The 19,036-nt window shown below is 38.6% G+C and overlaps 1 protein-coding gene across 4 annotated transcripts in view; it reads right to left on the reverse strand.

Annotated features, from left to right (window-relative positions):
• EML4 (EMAP like 4) overlaps positions 1-19,036 on the reverse strand; it is a 148,832-nt gene that overhangs the window by 4,838 nt on the left and 124,958 nt on the right. For all 4 annotated transcript variants that reach the window (XM_069583487.1, XM_069583484.1, XM_069583485.1 and 1 more), the window contains 4 exons: positions 10,996-11,084; positions 9,513-9,610; positions 2,915-3,002; positions 2,186-2,284 (listed from right to left, as the gene is read on the reverse strand). In XM_069583487.1, the coding sequence (XP_069439588.1) occupies positions 2,186-2,284; positions 2,915-3,002; positions 9,513-9,610; positions 10,996-11,084 (374 nt within the window). The remainder of the gene's footprint in view (positions 1-2,185; positions 2,285-2,914; positions 3,003-9,512; positions 9,611-10,995; positions 11,085-19,036) is intronic.

Genomic DNA, 19,036 nt, shown 5'->3' on the forward strand with positions numbered 1-19,036 from the left:
AATAATGAACTTGTTTACGGACTTGTCAGGATTATTTTAATTTCTTCCAAGCTTACTTAGTTGGCTTCTACATCTCTACAGCAATTAGTTTAGAACAAGTACTTATAATGGACTATTTTTTCTAATGCACACTGCATAAAGAAATGTTCAGCTCTACCACTAGGGTGGAGAGAGTCCAGCTCTCAGAAGGCAGAGATACACTGATAAGGGAAAAAACCCTCCTATTTTGGGTACTGCTTTAGGTACTGGTTGGAGAAGGCAATGGCACCCCACTCCAGTACTCTTGCCCGGAAAATCCCATGGACGAAGGAACCTGGTGGGCTGCAGTCCATGGGATCGCTAAGAGTCAGACACGACTGAGCGACTTCACTTTCACTTTTCACTTTCCTGCACTGGAGAAGGAAATGGCAACCCACTCCAGTGTTCTTGCCTGGAGAATCCCAGGGACGGGGGAGCCTGGTGGGCTGCTGTCTATGGGGTTGCACAGAGTCGGACACGACTGAAGCGACTTAGCAGTAGCAGTAGCAGTTAGGTACTGGTGCCATATCCATATCCAGAATTCTAATTACAGAGTATACCATCTCTTTTTAATCCTAACTTTCTCAGAAGGAATCCTACAGTCTGGCAAAGATTGAGAAAACTGTCAAAGGACAGATTTCTAGAAATGTTCAAAATATCGTATTAGGAATGATCTCCACATTTTATCTTTAAATAATGTCTACTGAGAATGCCTTCACATATCAACCAATGGTAGTGGGAAAGCTGGACACCACATGCAAAACCACCACCAGCTGTTGACAACCACGCAGAGAAAGAACCCTGGCACACCACTGGTAGGAATGACAGTGGTGCAGCCGCTATGGGAAACAGTCCAGAAGTTCCTCAAAAGGTTAACTCAGAATTACCATTTGACCCTGCGAATCCACTCTTAGGTATACACCCAAGAGAATGAAAACACGTCTACACTAAAACTTGTAGGTTCCCGCTCATACCAGCATTATTTATAATAGCTGAAAAGTGGGAACAACCCAAGTGTCCATCAGTTGATGATAAACTGTGATACAGCTGTACACGGAGATATTCAGCCACAATGAAGTACTGATACATGCTACCACACGATGAACCCTGAACACCTTGTGCTAAAGGAAAGGAGTCAGTTTCATGAATCACGTATTGTATGATTCCATTTATATGAACTGTCCTGAGTATGTGAATCATTAAAAGAGATCAGTGGTTGCTGGGAGGTTGTGGAAGGGTGAGGTAGGGGAGTGACTGCTCACGGGCAGAGAATTTCTTTCTGGGTGATGAAAATGGTATAAAATTCAACAGTGATGATGGCTGCACAATCTGGTGAATATGCTGAAATAACCAGATTGTACACTTTGTATACGCTATGTGATAATAAAGCGGTTATTTTGAAAATGCTTTTTACTAATTTGAAAGCTTCAATTTTCACCTGGAGGAAAAAACACAAAAGGCAATCTATAATAATCTGTAAATGTCTTTCCCTTCTAATTGTCTTATATTTATTAGGGGCCAATGGATTCTGTAGAGAATAAACCTTGTAGTGGTTCAATCCTAATATATTTAACTTCTCTGAACTGGACATTAATAGCAGTTAACACAAAAGAGCACATGTAGTACTAAATGAAGGAAGCCAGAGAGAGAGACATACACCATTAGGGTGACTTATATGTGGAATCTAAAGTGTGACAGATTGAACCTGTCTATGAAACAGAATGAAGTCAAAGAGAGAGACACACGCCATTAGGATGTCTTATATGTGGAATCTAAAATATGACAGATTGAACCTGTCTATGAAACAGAATCACAGACACAGAACAGTCTGGTGGTTGCCAAGGGAGAGGGGTGTGAGAGGGCTGGCCTGGCAGCGTGGGATCAGCAGATGCAAACTGGTGCATGCAGAATGGATAAACAAGGTGCTACTGTGCAGCATGGGGAACTACATTAACATCCTGGAACAAACCATAATGGAAGAGAGTATGAAAAAGAATGTACGTGTATGAATAACTATCATTCTGACAGACAGCAGGAATTAACACTGTAATTCAACTATACTTCAATAAAAAAAGAATACATGCAGACTGTTTTTCATTTAGAAATTTAGGTATTACACACAAAAACAGCACCAGACCGATTTTCCCATCGAGTGCAATGTCCTTACCAAAGACTTGGAAGCCTAGCACACAGGTGTATGTCGTCCAATTGATGTCCTTACATTCTGATCGATTTCTCATCAGTTTGCAGCCATGTTCAATGTCCCCTTTAAATTTAGAAACAGGAAGTATATTCATAGTGCTTGTGTACAAATGGATTTGAAAATGCATCTTGATTCAAACTAGCCATATTTACGTGTATTTATAATCCATACACTGAAACATATTAAGATACAGTTGAAAGGAAAACAAAGTGTTTACCATGGTTTTAGATCCCTGGGTCAGTAAAATCCCCTGGAGTAAGAAATGGCAAACCACTCCAGTATTCTTGCCTGGAAGACTCCAGGAACAGAGGAGCCTGGCAGGCTACAGTTCATGGGGTTACAAAGAGTTGGATGCAATGAACACTCACGCACACACAGAAGGATAAGCTTTCCTACTGAAGTTATTTCTTTTTCTTTAAAAAGCATAAATACCCATCCATTATACTCCTTCCTGTCTCCAGGAAGAGCTGTTAAATACAGAACCATCCAGAGCAGGATCAGTCTCCCTGAATAATTTCTTATGACATTTGAATGAACTGATTACTTTGAGATTCTCAGTCCTTGGCCGGCTTCAAGTGCTGCGTCAGGTTAGAGGGGCGCTGTGCAGTGCTGCACATCTCAGACTTCACGGAGCCTGCTCTTTACTACCCCCCGACAGACACACCTCAGCTGTATGTGAGCATTCATACTTACAGTACAGGATCTCATAGTCTCCCGAGTTAGACATTATATACTTGTTGTCTGGGGACCAGTCAAGGTGTGTGATATAGCTGGAATGTCCCTAGGAAGTAACACATCAATCATTAGAATGTACTTAAGAGTTCTGAATGAATGATAAGTAGTCTCACAGTTAACACTGTCTTCTTGGTAGCCATTCACTGGGAATTCCTGAAGCAGAGCAGTATCACGGCCTCTGGAACTAAATGAGGCTTACGGTTTGGAGCAGGTCTTTGGTTGGGAGCCAGAACTGTGGGACTGAAGAGAACTGACCACAGTGGGAAGGGTAAGCACCCGGAACCCGGGAGTGCCCTGCTGGCGCCTCCACTTGGATGCCATCACCGAGCACGACCAGCGCTACACTTCCAGGGAAGACAGTCTCAGAGGGCGCTGAAACAGACACTACAACCTCGGGCCTTATTTCAAGTCACTAGTGGCCCTAATTAGAGTGACTCCATTTTTGAGAATGAAATCTTGGTTCCAGGTTGTATAAAAGAAGAGTACAATTTTCCTGGTCAGTTTCTTGAGTACCCATGGCATGTGGAGATCCCCTAAAAAACTCCTATCTCCAAAGAATATGCTGGGGAAAAAGTTACCCAATAGCACACTCCCTCTGATCAACTAGATCCAATAATTAATCATCTATCTGACTCTTTATACAAAAAGATAGATCTTTTTCTGCTTAGGTTTTACTAACACTGGGAATTCAAACAAAAAATTCGTAAGGTGCCATATTATGCTGGCTTCACATGTAAGCATTTGATGATTTTCAATCAACTACTGCGGATAGATCACATACGTCTTACAGTTTACACTAAAGCCAACAGAGACTCAAGATCACTTATCGGCTATACTGTATTAGAACAGTTACTGATAATTTTGATTGTACTTTTTGAATTCCTAGCTTTCTGCTCACATGGCTTGTATTTTTAAAGTTAATAAATTCAGGGGCTTTCCTGGTGGCACCGTGGTAAGGAATCTACCTGCCAATGCAGCAGTCATGGGTTTGATCCCTGATCTTGGAAGCCCCACATGCCTCGGAGCAACTAAACCCAGGCACCGCAACTACCGAGCCTGTGCTCTAGACCCGGGAAGCACAATCACCGCAGCCTGAGAGGCCGAGACCCTGTGATCCACAAGAGCAGCCTCTGCAGTGAGGAGCCCAAGCCCGGCAGCCCCTGCTGGAGGAGAGCCTGTGCGGCAACGGAGACTCAGCACAGCCGAAATACACTTTTAAAAAAACACTAATAAATTCAAAATACTTTTTAATGACTTACACAGAGTATTTTAATTATTCCTGGAGCCTTCTGCAGTTCAGTGACATGTCCTAAAACCTCCCTGGCGTTATAATCTGCCACAGTGCTGTATGGAAAATACCCACATTTATACATCTAAATGAATTTACGTGAACTTGAGAACCATGAAGCTTCCTGAAGTCACTGGAGGTTAGGTGGTATGTCAGCAAACAGGTTAGGAATTACTTGCTAGGCATGTGGGAGACGTCCCAACTTAACAAGAAATCAATGCCAGTAAGATGTCTATGGTTTGTGGATATTTTCTGAAAATGGCAGAAGGATGGGATCTCACATCTTCTTCACAGGGTTCATCACTCTGATGCCTGGCTGGCATCCAGAGAAGCCAAGCTTCTAAGATAGGAACACTGGCACTACACGAATGAAGGATTTAACTAATCACGGCAAACCACTGTCCTCCAGGAAGCATTCCTCCTAACATAGTGCTTAAAAATACTGTTTGAATCTCCCTGAAGGGACTTTAATAGTATTACTTAGAAAAGAATCAAAAGCACTGTATGGATACTTAACATTCATTTAATTCACATCTGTGTTGGACACGTATTTAGATGGTAAAAAAATCTAAATATCAAGTAAATTCTCACAAAGAACTTGAGTAGGAAAAGCCCCCAAATTTAGTAAGCTATCAATTCATACTGGAAAACAAAGTATTTTTCCCCTGATATGGAATCCAATAAAGCAGCAAAGATGCGATGTGACTTTCAGCTAGGAATCTATGATGCTGCCTTCCCAGCTTCCACTTCAGAGTGTCCTTGTCTCATCTAACTCGCAGGCCATCAAAGACACACGCATACGTTGGGGGAAAATCCCCTCAAATGTCCCCCCATAGGCAAGACATGGTTGGGAGCAAATAAGTATACCTCCCAGAAGAGAAGAGTCTTCTAAGCTGGTGTGTTCATTAGTGCCTTTAAGCAGCTGCATGGTGTAACCAAAGTAACAACCACAAGTGATGGTGCCTGAGAATACACTCTGGAAAAGTCTGAAATATTTCAGCTAAATCTTTTGTTAATCACACAGAATGTCATCACCTACATCAGTGCTTCGCAACCCTGGCTATAGATTAATATTATCTGATTAGTTTTCAAAAAAAGTACCGAGGCCTTGAGTTCATAGGGCACTAAATTTTTCCTAAGTAGGTGTCCAGGTGGATGCTGGTCGGTCAGGGGGCCATGATGCTAAGCCATGGTGAGTCTGACAATGAAGCAGATTTGTTAACAGGGGGCTTTCTTGGTGTGGATATTTGAAAAGCTCATGGCAGTTTTTCAACAGGTGCCAAGTGTTGAGGGATCTGATTCTTAGCGAGCCCAATGACACTCCCCAAAGAATCAATTTTCTATTATTTAACAGGTCCTGACTGGTGGTAAAGAACCTGCCTGCCAATGCAGGAGACGTAAGAGATACAGGTTCCCCTGGGTGGGGAAGATCCCCTGGAGGCAACCCACTCCAGTATTCTTGCCTGGACAATTCCAAGGACAGAGGAACTTGGTAGGCTACAGTCCATAGGGTCGCAAAGAGTCAAGACACGACGGAATCACTATTTAGGGCAGTGACATACAACGGATCTTTGTTTTTGCAGTGATGAAAACATGTGTATCTGTGCAGTCCAATGCAGTAGCACCCAGCACCTGTGGCTCCTGAGTACTCAAAATGTGGCCAGTGTTCCCAGGGAACTGAACTGTAGTTAATTTCATAAAGTTGCCATTAGTAGCTGTGATGCTGAACAATGCAGGCTGAGAAGAGCCCATTGTTACTCTACTGATTTGAAATACCTCTTGTATTATCTAGTGAATTTCCATATAAACGGAGATCTGTTTTTGGACTCTCTTCTCTGTTCCATTAGGCTATCTACCTATTATTCCCAGCCAACTGTGATAGTTTTATAATGTGGAAAATCTCAGATGAACTTTAGAACGATTTTATCAAGCTCATAAATATCATGAAAATTTAAGTAAGAGTGCATCAAATTTAGAGACTAATTTGTAGAGAACAGATATTTTGTCAAGTCTTTTCTTCCAGAAATACGTTATGTCTATTTTTCAGTCCTTAGTTTGTATTTCGGCCATGTTTCACATAGCTTCCTGTGCTTTTCTTGCTAAGTCTATTCTCAAAGCATCCACAGTTTTTGTTATTATTGCAACTAGGATTTTTTTCCCCCATTACATTTTTGATGTGCTTTGCTGGTTTGAGAGAAAGCTAATTTCCAGAGGATCAGCCTTTCTAACTCAATCTTCAGAGTGTAGATATGTAAAGTATATTTATCCATTCCACAATCTCCTTTTCAGTGCCCAGCTAAAACTCTGTATTTGCTAACCTCTTTTGCAGTTATGGGTGGGAGAAGTCACTGAGTGGGGCTACTAGGGAAACTTTAGAACTGCCTTAGGAGGAAGAATGTCTTTTTTCCCCTGGCTCTGATTCTTCCTGGAACCAGGACATGATGACTGGAATTCCAGCAGCACCATACTGAGGATGATGGGAGCAGAAAGAAAGAAGAATCCTGAGTCCCTGGTGACTTCTTTTAAATGAAAACATAACCCCCATTTGTTTAAGCCACAAAGGACTGCAATAGAATTCCTGTTATAGTAATATTGAAATATATACAGCATTAGTATTATGGGAAATTTTCTTGCTGATTTCCAGGTAGACAGCTTAGAAGTCTTTTACTCTTCTCTTTGTATATATATTTTCATTTACCAAAATCCTGACCAAAAAAGAAACATTTTACCAGCAATTCTTACCTATTTGTAATGCTTTTTTAGTACATCACTGCAACTTGAATACACATTCTTTCTCCTGGGCTCAAATCTTGGAGTAGCAGTGTTAAAAGGCATGCGGTAATTTCAGTCAAACAGAAAGCTACTATGTTGGCACTCAGGGACAGTTTCAGCTGCCTGCTTATAATTTATTAGAGGGACACTTCCTAAAGTTCTAAGCCCAGTATGTTTCTGAAGCTACAGGGTCACTTAAATGTTAACTAGCAATAACAGGAAATACTGGAAACAAAACAGAAAATAGCATTTGTGTTTGGAACTTTGAGAGTAGGTCCAGTTGACACATTTAAAATCTTTACAGCAATCCTATAAAAGCAGGAACTATTATAATCTCCAATTTTAAGAATTAAGATTCAGAAATTAACTTGCCTAAAGTTGCAACCTAGAAAGTGGCCAGGCAGCATTAGCCCAACCTTTTCTGTCCTATATCATAGTAGACAACAGATAAAAGCAGACATGAGGTTATAAGAGCAGCTGGTGGAAGCAGACAGCAAGGAGGAGTGAGAGCTGGAAGCAAAGCACAGAACAGAAGATAATTAGAAAAGCAGAGTGGTTGAGCCTTTCATTATAGCCCCAAAAAGTATTATAAAATTCCACAGTTCTTAAAGATATTTCAACATAATACTTTCATACGCTCTGAAGATACAAGCTGCCTAACTGGAGAAGGCTAACTCAGTGTCATGCGATTGGTAAACCTGCCACTTCTCAACACTTCCAAGGTCATCTCACTGCTGGTGTCACACGCCGCTCTTCCTGCACCAGGTGCTGCGCTGTCAGAGCAGAGCACACTCCCACACACTGTTAACAGATCTGAGGCATTTCTGTACCTCGAGCAGTCTGCTCTACTAAGAGTCAGGAGAACAGGGTTCAGGCCCCAGATCAGCCATTATGTCAAGATGCGATCAGGACAAGCCACTTACCTTCTCTGAAGACTGAAACTCAGGCTCTTGGTCTGTAAAATGAGGTCTGAGCTAACGTGCTACTGTAGAATTTTATGATTCCACAAGATTACATTATATTTGATATTACTCTACTTATTAAGACATGGACTTTTAAAAACAGGCTGAGGTAAAAAATAATTAAGAAAATGCTGGTGCCTGGTAGGGTAAACTTAAGTAGTCTGCAAATCCCTTTCAGTGGAACATTCGATATGCTATATACAATGATACACTGTTACTCTACTATTCCATATCCCAACTATTAAGATAATAAATTGATTAAAAGATGTATTTTAAATAAATTAATGGATAACGATTTATAATTTTTGTCAGTCAATAAAAATATTTTGGGTAAATTATAAAATTACAAGGTTGCCTGTAGATCAGTTTATTGGCTGGTTTTGGCACATGATACAAAATATGCTCTCCCCGCAAGAAAAAAGAAAATAAACCAAAAAAGGCAGTAAGTCTCTTCTCTGAATAGTAAATGGCCTGGGTTTTACTTATGTATTTGCTTTTAAAAACTCATTCTTTTATTCATTGTCCTAACATTCTTCTGTGGTAAAGACTGTTGAAGAATCTGTGCTACTAACTCATCAAGTAATTTGCTAATCCTAAATTGATTGCTAACATGTTACCAAACCACCTCCTTTTCTATAAAAACCATAGTTAACACATATTGAGTACATTTATTTGCCCAACACTATTACAAGTATTTTATATGCCTTGTTTCAATCCAATGAAGTAGAAAGTACTACTAAATTCACTTTATAAATGAGAAAACTGAAGTAGAAGGTTTTAAATAACTTGCCCAAGGTCACACTTGTGAGTAGTGAAATGAGAGTTAAAATCCAGGTAGTTCAATCCAAAGTTTATCCCCATAACCACTATGCTATACCTCCTGCCTTTTTCATTCTGTCCTCAGTTTGAATATGTACTTTTAGAGGACAATGAACAAATCTTAGGTGTATTCCCAGTGCCTGGAACGCTTCCTGAGTTAGCAAACTGCCTGCGATAAGATATGTACTCAGTATGTCTGTAACCGAACCTAAACTTCATCTTACAATGATAAAACTCATCAATCAGAAATGCAGTAAACTAAAGAAAGTATGCTTCTGTTCTTCATATAAATTATGTTCTGTTTAGTGCTCCAGAGGTCACATGAAAACGAAACTGCAGTGTCGAGGATGGGTAGGATCATGGGACACTGAGCTTGAAACCTGAGAGATACCCTTCCATTCCTGACTCACTTCATCTTAAAAAAGCATTATTTTCTAAGGATTTCCTAAGGAAGTAGCTTTGATATCAGAAACTGCATTAAAACTAGCAGTTAGAGAGAGACAAGTATTAAACTTTCATCAAAGAAGAAATCTTTCTAGAACTTCAAGTGCACTGCAAAATTCTGCTGTCAGGCAATGTCAATTTTCAAAGAGAAAGACCGAAGTTCAATCTCCCAAGTTTAAAGGCGATACATCAATGCAAACATTTAACTCTTTTTACAAAGTAAAATCTTCCAACAATTTTATAGGCCAATTTATTCCCCTTTACTACTTACAGTGCACTTTCCATGTCTGCTATACTTTCTTCCATTTTCTGAGACTGCATAGAGGTAAATGAAGTTGTCATGAGATCCTACAGCCAGGAGGGTGCCATCTAGAATGAAACAGGAAAAAATGTCGAATAGAGAAATACACTGACAGGTTTATTTACAATCACTTTACTGGACCGATACCAAATGATATTTTACAAATGTTGTTAAATCTCATCAAATTAATTATTATTTGGTGTTTAATGAATGACTCCTTCCATCACTAAACATACTTGAAAACCAAACGGTCATCTAGTCAAGTGCACAATCCCTTCCTGGAAATGCTCCATGGGCCTTGGACTCGGACCTTAGCTTCTTCTCCTTCTAGTTAGCTACAGACTAGGCCCAAGGAGGTTAACCTGGTTTTATAGGTTTAAGTATACAGGATTCATATAGCAAGCAGAGCGTACAACTGCTCATTTCAACCGGGGACATGTGATCTCTCCAGTTACGGGGTAGGTTCTCTTGGGAAGGGACAGCATTCTCTTCTATCATCTCCTCCGCTGTACTCACATAACAGACGGTCAATAAAGTTCATTTGATCTTGGGGTTTTAAATGCTAAATTTGAGCAGTTATTTGCTATTATAGCACTGAAAAAAGCCAAAGTAAAACAGAAAAGGTAACCTTTTCTTCTTCAGAATAACTCTTGCCAAGCTTATAGCTCAAAGCAAATACTTTTCCTTCCTTGTTCAACACAGAGAAGAGCGTTCTCGGCTTCCTTTGAAATGTCTTAGAAGCCATCAAAAAGATCATTTCGATTTCACGCTGATTCAACAACTACTGGAATACATTTCTGAATATAAGAAAATGTCACTTGAACTGTGTGGATTAAAACCATATTAATACAGGGAAAAAGGTGTTGGGAACTTAATAAACATTCTGAATAAAATAGAAAAGAATTACTCAAAGTAGCTAAATGAATTGATCACATTCTTATAGTGAGTTGCTGGGTATTTTATCTAATTAACAAACCAATCATTCCTATGTAAACAGTGAAAGGCAAACTAGAGATTTTTTTAAAGAACTTGAAGGGCCTATAAAATTTGTATTCTTTGGATATTATTACAATTTGTTTTATATCCTCTTATATATGAAGAAAAGATTGCTAAATTTATTAACATTCAGCCTAATACCTATTGAAAATTCTAAGTAGGTGTAGTTCAAAAAAGAAAGATATTTGATTGCTCTATATCCTGCTTTCAACTGCAAATGCAGTTGTAACAGTTTGTTCTAAATTTATGTTTGCTTGATGATTTAGAATACTGTTTAACTTTAGCAGATCTTTTGCAGTTTCCTACAGCAGAATTGAACCTACTGTTGGGGAAACATATTCAATACTTAGCAACTGTAGAGAGCAGAGAATGAAGTAGTCAGCATTACTGGAAGTGAAAATACATAGTGACTGAGAAAAGCCGTAAATGCCCCCTGGAGTGGAGTAAACCTGCCTACCTACTGAGTAGCGCATCACCGAGAGCTGCTCATTCCCGTCTGTGTGGATAGAAACCAGATCTCTGGTTTCTGCATCCAGAACAAACCACCTGTTAAGAAGTAGAAAATCAAAAGTTTCCTCAGACATTAGCATTTATCGAAAAAAAAAAAATGGCTGCTGACTTTTTTCTCCTTTTAAAAAGAAATTTTAATAATGCCCTAAAGCTGGACATGTTACCCTTTTCTAATGAAGGATGAATTTATTTTGCAAAATGTTACTAGATGCAATATACTTATACATATGGGCCTAGGCATGTTCTCATTTCTATTTAGGTATTCACTGAATGCCAAGGGTGTCTCTTTGAGAGGCACTGTCCAAATGGAAAATGACAAGATGATCAATGTTTTTGGAAATTACACTAGAGCCAGGGAAAAGGAAATGAGCTAATTAAAACAAAGCACAGGATTCATGTTGATGTATGGCAAAACCAATACAATATTGTAAAGTAATCAGCCTCCAATTAAAATAAATAAATTTATATTTAAAAATAATTATATTAAAAAACAAAGCACAATTAAGTGCTAATCTCACCGATGGTGACTACGTATAGCAGAGGAACTCAGAAGGAGAATGAATAGCACAGAAACTGAATAGCCTAAGAATGAACAGGCATGGGAAGACCTTTAGGGAGGATGTATCAGTAGAACATGGCTGAGCTGCACACTGAGGGTGAGTTACAGGCAGTTCATGCAGGAGGAGGGACAGCTGCACTGCCTTGGAGGTAGAAGCAGCATGGATAGCACGATGGCGGGAGGGAAAGGCAGAAGGCCATTCATTTGGTGAGATTTCAAAGGGACCAGCAGGGGGCACTCTACCTCTTCAATAACCCCAACACCAGCTGAGCAACCTCTTCAGCTCTCTGAAAAGCAGTTTTTCTATCACATTTATAGGAAAAGCCAAAATGTAAAAGGCCTCTTGATAGGTAAAACAATGACTTACACCCAACTACATAGTAAGTGACTCTCATCAGACCCTTTTCTAAGAGCAGGGTGAGATACGGGGTACAAAGCAAAGACTGGGAACTAAGAAAGGACAACTAAAGGACAGATCCAGGAGAGGAGCAGGCTACAGACAGCAGGCACAGTTAGCTGCAGGAGCTCAGAGTCGAGACTGCCTGGCTCAGATCAGGCACTAAATAAATATTTACAGAATGGACAAATGAACAAATATAAAATGTCTTGAACATGACAGATGCTGTTTTAGTAAGAATTATGTAACTGAAACGCAGTGTGTAGGAAGAAATGGTTGGAGTGGAAAGAATGGGACAAAATTAGAAAAATAAAATCACTATCTTAATTTCATAGAACTGAATGGGACAAATGAGCAGCAAGTTCTTAATTACTCAGATGGGAAAAGTTCCACTAAATTCAATAGCAGGAGTCATGACGACAGCTCCTTTAATCTTGAAGCATTATAATAAATATCTGAGAAGAGACCACTATTCCTTCAAATAACTTGTGAGTTATGGGTTGAAATTTCTAGGTACTAACCTAATTAATAATTCTGCTTTTTACTCAGGTAAGAGAAACAGTTTCTATTTGTAAATATCCAAGTTTATGAAAAGCCAATCAGCAGGAAACTGGCACTTTGAAGCCCTGGGCTCATGGTTTGATCATTTCTACTTCAAAAGGTGCATAAGGAACGTACTTTATTGCAATTGGACAGTACGCAGAGATTATAGGTTTCTTCTGAGAATATAATTCATTCATCAATTTTTATGGCTGCCACCGTGAAACTACTCTTTAGCCAAGAAATGCCAAAGCTGACGCCAAGTGAGGGAACAAATTATAATTCCTTCTCAGAGTAAAGGAACAAAATATTATCAACTTAAGAGTGAACAGACATGCCTGAACAACGAGACACAACACTGCTCTGTGGGCTTTAAGTTTTTAATGAGTTTATGTAAACACTTCACTATACTTTCTTAGGCATTTAAAATTACCAATTTTTATTTTGAAGAAGCCTTGACTGATATTGTTTCCAGTTCAATCTTCCTAGGAAAACTGAAAACAATTTTACTGCTCTGAAAACTCTCCTTTTTTTTTTTAAAGTGAATTTCCTGGTGGTCCAGCGGTTAGGACTCTGTACTTCCACTGCAGGGGGGAATGGGTCTGATTCCTGGTTAGGGAACTATGATCCCGCATGGCAAAAAAAAAAAAAAAAAAAGTAATAAGAAAACCTCCAGAATGTTTGTTGGTATACAATATGTAGAACCTAAAACTGAGTTATTTACTGGTAAGAGATGGTAGCTCTCAAAAAAGAAACAAACAATAACAATTAAAAAACAAACAAACAAACAGAAAACCCTCTGGTTACTTTTCCTATTTCTTTAATTGCACATGTGCGCACCTAGTCGCTCAGTTGTATCTGACTCTTTGCAACCCCCTGGACTGTAGCCTGTCAGACTCCTCAGTCCACGAGGATTCTCCAGGCAAGAATACTAGAGTGGGTTGCTATGCCTTTCTCCAGGGGAACTTCCAGACTCAGTAATCAAACTGGGATCTTCTGCATTGCAGGGGGATTCTTTACCAGCTGAGCTATGTGGGAAGCTATCAGAGACTAATTCTTTCACTTGTAGCGAGTAATTTTTTAGTAATAATTAAAATAACTTTGTTGTGAAAACTATACAGCAATAATTTTAAGGCTCCCACCCTTTTCAGTGCATGAATTTACATTCTACCTTCAGAAAAGACTTTCTAGCTCAGGACCTGTATCCTTAACGAGAGTATGGAGAAGTAAAGGAAGTTTTCTACAAATAAGTAATTTAAGTTTTCACTGTGCTGAATTGGACTCTCATTCTAATCTAGAGTATATATACTGGAACCAAGCTTCTGCTTCAAAGAATCATTATGGGGCTCTATGTGGCCTAAAGGATCTTTCTAAATGGAACTGCTCAGCATCAGAGGTGGGAAATCTTTGACCATATACTTAAACTAATCTGACTGTGAGTCAAATAACCACACACACTACCACCATAATTTGATGACTTAAAAAAACCACACACACACACACACACACACACACACACACACACATTGATTTCTTTAGTGGCATAAGGAGAATCATAAGATTTCAGAGCTGGAAAGTATCACATGTTAAAGTCCCTAAATGAATCTATATCTGTTCATAAAATGCATTAAAAAATATTCATCATCATATAAAGTGTATCCTCTGGGTGGCAGGTTTGTAACTTTTTCCCAACTGCTTTTATAATCATGAAGGATCATGAAGTTTCAGAGCAGGGAGTAATCACTGAGGATGTGGGGGTGGTTTAGGATTTCATCATATCAAATGTAGTAAGAATCAGGTGGAAAGGAATAGGTAAGAAAGGACAGAAAGGGTTGAGGTGTATCTGAAGGACAACAACTTAACTACTCTGGCTGGAATGGTGAGGGAAAGATTTTTAATGGGCTTTAAATGCCAGGCTAGAGAAGTTTGGATTCCACTGTTTAGCTATCAAGAGGCCTTTAAGGAATGTTCTATTTCAGTTAGTTCATAGTTTCTTGCGTTGGCTCAATCCACTTCCTCTGGCTGATATGCGCTCCTAACTCTTCACTGCCTTCTTAAGATCTCAGAACTCCTACAAGGCAGGACTAGCTCCACCTCCTTTGTGAGGTGCTCTCTGACGACTTAGGTTCACAGTAATTTCTCTGTTGATCTTCAAGTATTACTGCTTGTTTATTCAAGTAATACAGGATCAATATGCAAGAAGCAGTTGTATTTATATATACCAGCAATGAATATTCTAAAAATGAAATTGAGAAAACAATTTCATTCAAAATGGCATCAAGAAAATGAAACACTGGTACAATTTAACAAATGTGCAAATTTGTACCCTAAAAACTAAAAACATCTTTGAATAAAATTGAAGACCTAAATAAATGGAAAAACACCTGTTCATAAATTGGAAGGCTTAATATTGTTAAAACAGTGACATATTTAAATTGGTCTATAAAGAAGAAAACAATCCTTATCAAGGCTTCTTTGCAGAAACTGACAAGCTGATCTTAAAATTCGCATAGAATTCAAGGAATCCTGAATACCTAAAACCACCCTGAAAAAGAACAAAGTTGGAGGACTTGCATTTCCCAATTCAAATCATAATGCAAAGCTATAATAATCAAGACCAGTATTGCATAGGATGAACATAGAGATCAATGAAATATAAGTGAGAATCCAGACTGAAACCTAATTATGGTCAACTGATTTTCAACAAGGGTTTCAAGTCTTCACTGCGGGAAGAAAAGTCTTTTCAAGAAACAGTGCTGAAAAAACAAAACAAAACAGTGCTGCAACACTGGGTATCCACAAGCAAAAGAATGAGGTTGAATATCTATACAAAGATTAACTCAAAATAAATCAAGATCTCAAGGTAAGAGCTAACACTATAAAATTCTTAGAAGAAAATATCGTAGTAAATGTTTAGGACCGAGAGAAAGAACAGATAAATGGGAAAGTATAAAAATTTTACACTTTAATGCAATAAAATCTACCATTAAGAAATTTAAAAGAGGGACTCCCACTAGCAGTCCAGTGGTTAGGGCTCTGCCTTACAATGCAGGGGACCTGTTTTTGAGCCCTGGTTGGGGAACTAAGATCTCACATGCTGGGGGGCAACTAAGCCTGCACACCATGCCAACAACTAGGGAGACCACCCGCTGTAATGAATGGTCCTGGGTGCCACAACTAAGACCCGACACAGGCAAATAAATATTAGAAAAAGAAAGAAAGAAAGTGAAAAGACCACTGGAATGAGAGAAAATACTTGCAAGTCATACATCTGATGAGGTACTTTATCCAGAATATATAAAGAGCCCTTACAACTAAGAATAAAAAGACAAATCAATTCAAAGATAGGCACAGGATATGAACAAACATATCTCTAAAGAGGCTATACATACATAACTAATAAACACATGAAAAAGATACTCAACATCATTAGCCATCAGAGAAACACAAACTAAAACAATGAAAAAGCACTCCACAGCCATTAGGAGAGCTATAATCAACACACACACAGGCAATGACAACTGTTGGCAAGGATGTAGAGAAATTGGAACCCTCATAGTTTATTGGCAGAACTGTAAAATGGTATAGCTGTTGTGGAAAACAATGCGGAAGCTCCTTAAAATGTTTTAAACATAGTTCACTCTACTCCTTGGTGTATACCCAAGAGAAGAGAAAACATTTGTCCACATGAAAGCTTGTATATGACTGCTTACAGCAGCACTACTCACAGCAGTCATAAAACGGAAATATTAATTCAGATGGTAACAGCCATACAATGGCATGTTTGGTGACAAAAGGAATGAAATGCTGATACATGCTGTACAACATGCACGAACCTGTAAAACATGTTACGTGAAAGAAACTAGCCACAAATCACAATTATACGACCGTATTTATATGAAATGCCCAGAATAGGCAAACCTACAGAAATAGAAGGTAGACCAGTCACTCAGGGCTGGAAGTGGGTGGGGGTAATGAGCAATGACTGCTATAGTGTACATCCTTTCAGGGTTAATGAAAGTGTTCTGAAAGTAGCTTGTGATGAAAGTTCCACAACGCTGTGAACTTCTTGAAAACTACTGCACTGTATACTTTAAAAGGGTGAATTTTAAGGTATATGAATGCTATCTAATAAAGCTATTAAAAAGACTCTTTACTATTAATATATAAGGAATAGCAATGTTAAGGAAACAGTATGTCCACATAGGGCCATGCATTTCATTTTTTCCCTTAGAAATTGTATTCATAATATAATCTTTTAAAATGATTTATCATTGTGATAATTTATCTACACTTGTGCTTACTTCTTGATTACAAATAGAAGATTTCTAGATAGGGACATGAACACATCTTTAAACATGTTGCTAGTCACCTTTTCTGGATCATGAACAATTTGGATAATGTGCTGTATTGAACTTAAAAAAATTCTTGTCCTCAGTGTGATTTTTTGCAGGCTTAGGGTCAGTGATAATAATCTGAATGGTTACATTGAGGAATTTTGTTTTAGACAATAGAGCCAAGTGTTCACAGACTCATGCAAAAAAATAATAACAAATAAAAGTTCTCTAAGAATCAAAGGCAGGAAAATGAACACTGATAACTACATCTCCTCTAGATTTTAAATAATCCCCAACTCTACACTAGAAAGAATTAACTGACAGCACTTTTGAGTTATATCACTCTCACTCATAAGGTTTTTCCTACTCACAACTCCAAGAGGCTTAGCTAAGTCACTTACATTAAGCAACTTTTCCTTTTAAATTTGTTAATGATGATTTCACAGTTATACTAAATGTTAGAAAGTAACTTCAGTAAGTTTCATCAGATCTGCTTGTCATGAAAAACTGGGGCTCTGAATGTACATGCATCCAATGAAGGGGCTGAGTCTTAATGATTCAAGTCCTTCTAGCACTTACTACTTCACTCAGTGCTGAACTCACTGCACACAGTAAATGCTTTTAAAACACTATGTCAGACAGTGATTCAACCTTCAAAGATAAACTTTCCTTGTAACATTTCTAAGTAATAGTACAAACACTATAAGAACATCTCAAAAGAGTACTGGTGGAATCCTGGAAAGAGACAAGCTTTAAAACCATATGGAACTCGAATCATATAGAACCTGAGTAAATCCCAGCTCAAGCACAAGTGACTCATGTGACTTGGGTCTTGGGCTTCCTGTTTGAGCAAAGGAGATATTAATGAACATTTTGTTGCATTCTTGTTAAAATGCAACCAACAAAAGGTACAATATGAAAATGATTTAGTACAACGTGTGTCATCAGACTGTGAAAAAATGGTAGTTCTTATTCCTACTGTTTCATTGATATTAGCATTTGTAATATCTGTTCAGCTGCCCCCAAAATAGATCTGAAGTAAACTCTTTTGTGGTTTCCTGAAAACCAGTTCACCACTGTAGTTTAGGAGATTCTTATATGCTCAAGAAATACATTTTTGGTAAAACAGAAAATAAATTTCCTCCAGATTCTACAAAGTGGCCTGCCATATAGGCATATTTAGGCTTGTTTAGTCCAAGCAACAATCTATTACTGCCATGTATTTTGAGGGAATCTGAGATAGGAAACCCATCTATATTTGCAAGTTATCACCAATTACGCTCCCAAGCAGCCTAATTCTAAAATTCCACTATTTCAGAACCACTCAAATAACATCTCTAATTACATACCCACATTCAAAGTTTATCTTTACCTTAAAGACCTGTTCTCCCATGATTCTGAGCACTATAAATGAGGATTTTGAAAATGTTTCGATTTTTCAGAGGTATTAATTTGTATCTAACAGCCAAAGGGGAAAACTTGATTAAAAAAAAAAAACAACCTCTAAATGGCTAAATTTAGTTAGAATTAAGTAAAGTGGAATTAAATAAACGGTCTAGTCAAAGCTATGGTTTTTCCAGTAGTCATGTATGGATGTGAGAGTTGGACTATAAAGAAAGCTGAGTGCCGAAGAATTGATGCTTTTCAACTGTGGTGTTGGAGAAGACTCCTGAGAGTCCATCTCTTGGACTGCAAGGAGATCAACCAGTCCATCCTAAAGGAAATCAGTCCTGAATATTTACTGGAAGGACTGATGCTGAAGCTGACGCTCCAATACTTCGGCCACCTGATGTGACGAGCTGACTTATTTGAAAAGACCCTGATGGTGGCAAAGACTGAGGACAGGCGGAAAAGGGGACGACAGAGGATGATATGGTTGGATGGCATCACTGACTTGATGGACATGAGTTTGAGTAAGCTCTGAGAGTTGGTGATAGACAGGGAAGCCTGCGTGCTACAGTCCATGGGGACACAAAGAGTTGGACACGACTGAGTGACTGAACTAAACTGAAATAAACTGGATGATCTGAAATATTTGTTACAGTCATAGAAACATACCTTTATTATTTACCTGTGTAGCATTTAAGAAGGAAAAAAGCTATAGCTCAAACAAAAGCTCAACTGGGTTATTTCAGATTCGATTTCCTTCCCTTTT

The sequence above is a fragment of the Ovis canadensis genome, chromosome 3, assembly GCF_042477335.2.
Source record: "Ovis canadensis isolate MfBH-ARS-UI-01 breed Bighorn chromosome 3, ARS-UI_OviCan_v2, whole genome shotgun sequence".
In the NCBI taxonomy this organism is placed as follows: domain Eukaryota; kingdom Metazoa; phylum Chordata; class Mammalia; order Artiodactyla; family Bovidae; genus Ovis; species Ovis canadensis.